The 8,285-nt window shown below is 39.8% G+C and overlaps 1 protein-coding gene across 1 annotated transcript in view; it reads right to left on the reverse strand.

Moving 5' to 3' along the window:
• OTOL1 (otolin 1) overlaps nt 1-8,285 on the reverse strand; it is a 46,936-nt gene that overhangs the window by 23,505 nt on the left and 15,146 nt on the right. Inside the window, exons 2-4 of the mRNA XM_032778244.1 lie at nt 3,963-4,201; nt 3,581-3,671; nt 1,347-1,481 (exon numbers count right to left, since the gene is read on the reverse strand). Coding sequence (XP_032634135.1) covers nt 1,347-1,481; nt 3,581-3,671; nt 3,963-4,201 — 465 coding nt within the window. The remainder of the gene's footprint in view (nt 1-1,346; nt 1,482-3,580; nt 3,672-3,962; nt 4,202-8,285) is intronic.

The following is an 8,285-nucleotide window of genomic DNA, read 5'->3' on the forward strand; positions in this document are numbered from 1 at the left end:
TTTTTCCTTTCACACACGCTTTTCCAGAGGCAATGTCACAAAAAAATTTTCTCTTTCACATTGAAACACTAAAACATTTTGTCAAAATGAAAATTTTCTGCTAAAATCTTTGATTAGAAAAAATACTCATTTGGACCAGCTCTCTGTGCACTCTTTCTCCCACTACTGTCCATATTATAGTATAGTATCTTTTAAGAATCTGATCCTAGATTCTGTGATTGTAAACGTCATGGGGCAGGGACCAGTGCCTTTAAATTTCTGCAAAATGTACAAGACACATTTTGATGCTACATAAAGAATTCACCACAGTGATAATAATGCCCTTGCTGAGGTAGAAGAAAAAGAAATTACACCCATTCACAGATTCCATAAACAGAATTTGAAGTTAAATGAAATAGAGTGAAGTGTACAAATATGTAAATATTACAAACAAGACCAATTTGTCTTTGTGATCTGAGTTGACACCATCAATAATCAGCAGTTTATAATCACAGCATATGTGCCTTATCCTGCAGAGTGCTGGATGTCCCTTGATCCTATGTTTAAGTACTGCAGGAACCACATCCACAGTATTTTATATGATTTTGAAATTTTCTAGTCAGGGAATACCAGAAAACCTGAAAATACAGAATCAGTGGTTTCATCAGCTATCAGGCCATTTTGAGATGCGTTCAAAATCTGGAGCCAAACTTTATCATCTTCATTAAGATGAATAAATATAGATCCGGAAACGTGACACACATTATATGCAGCTTGTTTGACAGGTCTTACACTGGACATTTGTAGAATTCTTTTACCATTGTGGAAAAGTGCACCTCTCAGTGATTTTCTGGAAACACTCATGTGGAAACTGAAAGAGTAGATACCTCCAGTGCTGGCTACAAACACACCTGACTCCACATTATATGCTTCATTTTCATTAAGGAAAATTTTATCAAATCTCACTGGAGACCCTGGTGGTGGGAAGCTATTTCTTTTTTGAAGACCAACAGAGAAAGCTGTGATGTCACTTTCTTTGCAATCTCCCTTCTGTCCTTTTTGTCCTGGAAGTCCAGATGGCCCATGTTTTCCAGGATGACCCATTTTTCCATGAACCCCAGGATGTCCTTTAAGACCTGGAGCCCCCTGGACTCCTGGTGGCCCTGTATATCCCTTTGGCCCCCTCTTACCTGTTTGCCCTCTTTCTCCTTCATGCCCCTTTTTTCCAGGACTCCCACTCGGTCCAACATCACCTTTTGGACCCAATTTTCCACACTCCCCTTTGTCTCCTTTAAGTCCTTGAGGACCTCTAGAACCAGCGCGTCCAGCATCACCTTTATTGCTGTTTGGACAGGAAGAAGACCAACCTTGTTCTCCTTTCTGACCAGGAGGCCCTGGTTTACCTAGATCACCTTTGGATCCTTGATTACCCTTTTCTCCCTTTAGTCCTTGTTGTCCAGTTTCTCCCAAGGGCCCTTGTACTCCTTTTTTCCCTGGGTTACCTACAAAGAAAACAGTTGTATTTCAGATATTACCATCCTATATATGCTTTTTATCAAGTGTGAAATGTCCCAAACAAACAAAAAATTCCATATCAGAATGTTCACTTGACATTTGCATTTTATAATGGTAATTCTAGACTGTGTGACTATAGAAAGCTAAGCTGTAAATTTCCTATGTGAAAAATTACCCATTTGATATATTTTACAATAGACAAATATGTAAAAGAATGAAAAGTCTTATCAACTCATGCTATTTGTCATTTGTACATTATCCCACCTTTAAAAAAAAATACAAAAAAAACATTTCGTTAGATTAAGGACATAATTTAAATTTCATCTTCAGATGAAACACACATATTTTTAAAACTATGTAATTTAGAGATGGGTCAAAGTTCAAATCTGGGTCTAAACTTCTTCAAAATTTAAGTGCGCTGGATCCAGAGGTGTGGTTTGGAGCCACCTCTAGTCTGATGTTAAGGTTTCATGCTATATAGTGAACTATAGCATTTAGGAGCAGTTATCATGCCATCTCAAAAGAATACATAATAGTGATGCTACTTGAAGAGCTACACAATTAAAGATGGTCAGCTGTTCCATTCTGAAATCATTTGCAGGCTTTAATGACCTATACAGGATTTAAATCAAGGCTAAGGGGCCTGATCCTCTAAAGTAGGGGTCAGCAACCTTTCGGAAGTGGTGTGCCAAGTCTTCATTTATTCACTCTGATTTAAGGTTTCACGTGCCAGTAATACATTTGAACGTTTTTAGAAGGTCTCTTTCTATAACTCTATAATATATAACCTAACTATTGTTGTGTATAAAGTAAATAAGATTTTTAAAATGTTTAAGAAGCTTCATTTAAAATTAAATTAAAATGCAGAGCCCCTCAGACCGGTGGCCAGGACCCGGGCAGTGTGAGTGCCACTGAAAGTCAGCTCGCGTGCTGCCTTTGGCCCCTTATGCCATAGGTTGCCTACCCCTGCTCTAGAGGCTTACACACATTAGTAGCTCTAAACATTACCTACTCATAGGATGACACATATTAGTAAATGTTTGTAAATTTTTATAGCCTGGTCTTGCAAACATAGGCTCATCCTTGATTTTTCTTTTTAATACAACATTCGAAAAATGGTATATTGTGGTGACAAAAAAAGTTACATTAAAAAAGTTTTTTTAGAAAAAAAAATTTAGAAAAGAAATTACTGTTCATGTGGAGTAATCTTTAAATACAATTCCAAAAGGTTTCTTGTTGGCTGCAATAAGGATAAATCCTCTCATTTTTTATTCTATTGTAATTTGTTTATCAAGGGGAGAACAGAACCAGTACAAAAACTGCACTGATACAAAAGAATATGCCCAGATATTATCCTGTATTATGCCTAAAATTTTCTAAATTTACTCAATGGCACCTTAGTTGCTCCTAAATGTGGATTTATTACACGTGTTAAAGTGTAATTGCTAGAAAGGTCCAAAAGCTACAATTTAGTAACTCCCTAAATGGTTGTTTACATGAAAGACTATAAATGCTTCACGACAGCCATTTCAGTCTATTGAATCAAGAGCTGTAGTCTTGGAGAATCCCTAAATACATATTTAAAATATCAGCAAATTGTGTTTATTTGTACGTCAGATAGCAATGATTCCAAACGAACCATTATGACTCATCGTGCTGAATCACATATACTTCTCGAAAGGTTTGTACTTTTCTTAGCTACCATTAACAGTGCTGGATGAGCTACAAACTACCACATGTGCACATACATGTGATCAGTGACACCACGAGTTGTGACACAAAAAAGCCAGTGCAATCAGGATGGTCCTCAGCTTGTCCGAAGGTGTCTATTGCAGGTACAGCGAGAATAGCAAATTAGCACACAACACTGTGTGTGACATGTGATACAGTGGCTAGGCACAACACGACAAGGCAAGTTTTGTTTTGTTTACATTCTGTAGTTTCATGCACAGTCGGTGCATAAGCAAGCACAGAATCCAGATTTGTAGTTGCTAAGCATTATACTGATGCATCTGCTTTTACCTAGGAAATAATTTAGCTCATTTGAAAAATGTAGCTGACCAAAGGCATTAAGTGATAAAATTACCTGGATCCCCTTTTTCACCTCGTTGTCCCTTTTGTCCTTCAGGCACAGGACTGTCACAGAAGCACTGTTTTCCTGCTGCACTACTGTTTTGCTTTGGTGTATTAATGGAGAAAGAAGCAAAGTGATCCTCAAATACAAAGCTTTCATTAGCACCAAGTAATGGGATTAAGATGGTATTGTTTTCCTCCTCTCTTCTAGGAGGAATTGTTACTGAAAAAGTGTTCTCAGTGTTTGTGCTAGTAAATACTTCTGAACTGACTGGTTGTTTAGGGCCAGTAGAAGTGGGCTTCAGTTCTTGAAGGTTAATGTTATTTTCAACTCCACCTGCCTCATTGTTAAAGAGAGAGGTTGCTGGGGGTGTTACAGCATGCTGGGAACTTACTTGAATTCCAACATCTGCGACTGGATCAGTTTCATTTGTCCCCAGGTCTGGACTAGGGGGAACAATAGATGCTTGTTTAGGATCTTCGGTTTCAGCAGCACCATTGAGGGCATCCGTTGTGAATAACTGGCTGGGAACTAGACTGAAGATAGTTGTAGATGCCACAGGACACCAGACACTGCACAGCAGAGCCTGTGTTAGGAGTGTAGAAATCATTCCAGCAATAGTCAGAAAGCACACTGTAAAATAAAAGTGACCAAACTATAGCCATGCTTTTATGAAAGACAGAGGTCTGAATAGATAACCCTGAACATTCACATTAATAGGAACATACAGTATTTAAAATGACAGTCTGAGTGTATTTCACTGAAGTAATTTGCACTCCTGCATGCACTCCTGAGTCCTGCCAAAGGGCCCAGTTATATAGGACTTCATTTAGGGGCATAAAGGCTAAAATTTACATGTTTCTTATGTATTTTAAGAAGACAAAAAGAGGAGGGACTTCTCTTTTACACATGCACACACACACACACACACGTGAAATGTGAAGGGGACAGCTCAGAGAGGGAGAGGAGAGGGAAAGTGCTAGTGTAGTGTAATGGTATATGTCAGGGGTCCCCAACGCAGTGCCCGCGGGTGCCATGGAGCCCGCCGGGGCGTCTAAGTGAGCCCGCGTACTGGCCGACGGATGAGCAACTGCTGAAATGCCGCCTACAAGCTGCGTCATCCAGAGGTGTCACCGCCCAAATGCCGCCGATTTTCAGCGGTACTTCAGCAGCTACACCTCTGGATGACGCTACTTGTCAGCGGCATTTCAGCAGCGACACCTATTGACGTTGCCGCTTGTCGGCAGAATTTCGGCAGATGCTCATCCGCCACCACGGTCCTCTGTGGCTCATCATCTGGCACCCGCCAGATGAAAAAGGTTGGGGACCACGGCTATATGCGGTGGTCTTCACACAGCACTGATCTAACATGGCTAATACCCACAAAGGCAGCAAAGAGTGGCTTGAAACCACTGCTCCCCCCAATCCAGAAGCAGTGAATTTATCCAGGTAACATAAAGTGTCTTGGAGCTTCTTTCCAATTTTGGAGTTAGAATCTCTTCAGTTTCCTGGGAGCCTTTGTGAGTAGATTCGGAATGGGGCCCATAGACCACAACAGGTAACCAAGTCTCAAAATAAAAATACTTAGCATTTATAAAGCATTTCCACTCAAAGATCTCAAAGTACTTCATAGACATTAACAAATTAAGAGTCACAATCCCTCCTGTGAGGTTGGTGTGGCAACTTTTATTAGCCCCATTTTACAGATGGGGAAACTAAGACAAGTAAAGCACAGAAAGGCAAAGCATCATGTCCCAGTCACACAGCAAGCCACTGTCAGAGCCATGATTAGAAACCAGATCTCTGGAGCCTCAGTCCCATGCTCTAACTGCTAGACCTGGCTGCCTCCAACAATTAATCCAATTTGCCTCCCCAAATCATCTTCTCTTCCCAGTGCTAAATGCAAGAGAAAACTATCTGGCAGATTTCACCAAGTAACAGAGGTTTTAAACTTGCAAAAAACAGACTTAATGAACTTCAAAGTACTGTTATCTTTCTACAGTATATTTATCTGGAATCAGAAAACAAAACTAAGGATTTAAGTTGAACACACTGAAGAAACTAGGATGAGATTAAGGTTTTGGTTTCATCAGCAGTACAGGAGCAAAGGAAATTTTAGTTAAGCATTTAACAGCACTCTCAAATGAGCCTGTAGGTATTATTATGTATATCAATAAGTACATTCTTCCAGAAAGGAGGGCTCAGACTACTATTTTGTTATTATCAGGATAACTATTATGGTACCAAAGTGGTTTGTGACTTGCAGTAATAATGAGGACTGAGTCTTGTACACACACAACAAAAAGACAAAACAGCACTTAGATTATATTTAAAACATTTTAGCTAACATGCTAGTACATTTTAAAACCCTGATGTAGACTTAGGACAAGTTGTATTTTAACATTGATTAGCTGGCAGAGATGAACCCTAGCAGTTGCACTGCCTACACTATGGTGTTAAACATGTTTTCTAACATGTTTTTAAAAGACCCCTTTCGGCCTAGCCCAGACACACCTTCAGGGGTTAACAATCCCAAGGCTTGAAAAATCCACTTGCCCCTGAAGACAGAGAAGCTCTCCTGGGTGAATGTCAGCAACATCTCAGCTCACACATTCAAACATTTTATTTCTAGCGCTTATGGCTTTGATTAAAGCCTTTTAAACATACGGCATATGCACTAATCAGTCCACATGCAGTGAAAATTCCCACTGCAGCTAAGAGGATTAAGACAGAGCAGGATGAGTCCTTTCCTTGTGCAGACATAGTTTCCCCCATTGATATTAATGGGAGCTCTTCACATGGATGAAGAGGAAATACTGATCACATAACAAGTTGAATTGTAGAAAAAGAGTCGTAAACATACACTATCAAATTCATTGCAAGCTTCTTACCTGAAAGAAAATCAGCAGATATATAGGCTTTTTCAGCATCCACAAAACTGAAAACTCAAACTGAATTAACAGACTTAAATACCAAAACGAAGAACAAAGACCATGTGTACAGTACAGTAATTAAAGACACACACGCAGGAAGATCAGTATTTCTCCATAATAAATAAGCATCTGTAGGAAAGGCTGCAAAAAGCAATGGTTTGTTCATCCTTGTGCCCTCGTAATTAAATTTTTTTTCTTCACAATTTCTTTTTTGATGTATAAAATAATACCTCAGAACTCAAAACCTATTATTACATCCAATAACTGTTATTTATGGGGATAATGGACAACCAGCCTCTACACAAAAGCATATGGAAAATGCATTTAACTGTTGAAAGGAACAAAGGCAAAATCCTGAATCAGGCATAGGTTCCACAGAAAAGGTAGTAATTTTGCCTGAATAAGGACTTTAATAATTTGGACCAATGTTAGAAAGTAATTTATGAGAAAACTCTAGAGCTTAAAGGGCCAGTTAGGTCAAATTTGGACAAGATGTAGCTATTATAAAAATAAAGTTTTAGATTAACAGAAATATTTCAGCAGCAAAGAGTTCTGTGGCACTTTGTAGACTAACAAACGTATTGGAGCATGAGCTTTTGTGCATGCATACGACGAAGTGGATATTCACTCATGAAAGCTCATGCTCCATTACGTCTGTTAGTCTATAAGGTGCTACAGAACTCTTTGCTACTTTTACAGATCCAGACTAACACGGCTACCCCTCTGATACAGAAATATTTCTTAAGAGTTTTATCATTCCAATAGAGACAGACACTGGAACAAATTGATTCTCAGCTGGTTAAACCAACATGGCACCATAATTAGGCTGATTTATGCCAGCTAAGAATCTGACTATGGTTTAAAAAATATTATTTTTCATACCTCTGTCTCTTAGCCTTCCCCAAAAGAAAACAGTTCTTTTCACCCACTGGATAACACTATTACATGCAAGAGAAACTGAGGCACGCATAGGATTCATAAAAATATTACAAAAATGCCCACTTCAATTCACCTCTGTGATACAGACCTCCCCACTTCAGGCCCTATAGAGGACTCTGCACAATTCAGGGTGAGTGCTAGGGGACGGAATGAGACTGGTTGAGCAGGGAAGGGAGTCATGGATGAGGCAGGGATGCAGATCATTCCCCATCTGATTGCAGAAATTAGACAAAAATGAACATAGATCCGAGGGCCATATTATCTTTTACCCTTTCAAGGATCTCAGGGACAACTATTGGAAAGGGGTGCTCCTGGCAGCCTGGCTCCCATGCTGGCAGGGGGGATCTGTTGGAGCTAGAGTCATTGAGGAAGAACCATGGATTCCACCAGGTTTGGGGTCAAGCCCTGCAACCTTTTCCATGTGGTGGCAATCTGCTCCTGACCCCTGCAGGGGACACTGGGGGAGAGCGGGATCTCTGTTAGGAGATCTTCACAGAGATTTAGTCCTTGTAAGAGGTGTTGTCCTAGCCCTATAATCTTTAGTGGCAGTTTCCATCATGATACCATTTTAGATCATTGCAGACATTATCTGTTCCACTAGAGAGCAATGTTAGACCACCTAGTTTTCCTTTGTTCCACATTGTTGAAGGAAGCACCTGTGCTTTAGCGTGGCCACGTCTACACTACGGGATAATATCGAATTAGCTAAAATCAGTTTTATAAAACTGATATTATAAATTCGATTTCATGCGGCCACACTAGGCACAGTAATTCGGCATTGTGCGTCCATGGTTTGAGGCTAACGTCGATTTCTGAAGCGTTGCATTGTGGGTAGCTCTTCCGTA

This window comes from Chelonoidis abingdonii, chromosome 8 (assembly GCF_003597395.2).
Source record: "Chelonoidis abingdonii isolate Lonesome George chromosome 8, CheloAbing_2.0, whole genome shotgun sequence".
NCBI classification, from domain to species: domain Eukaryota; kingdom Metazoa; phylum Chordata; order Testudines; family Testudinidae; genus Chelonoidis; species Chelonoidis abingdonii.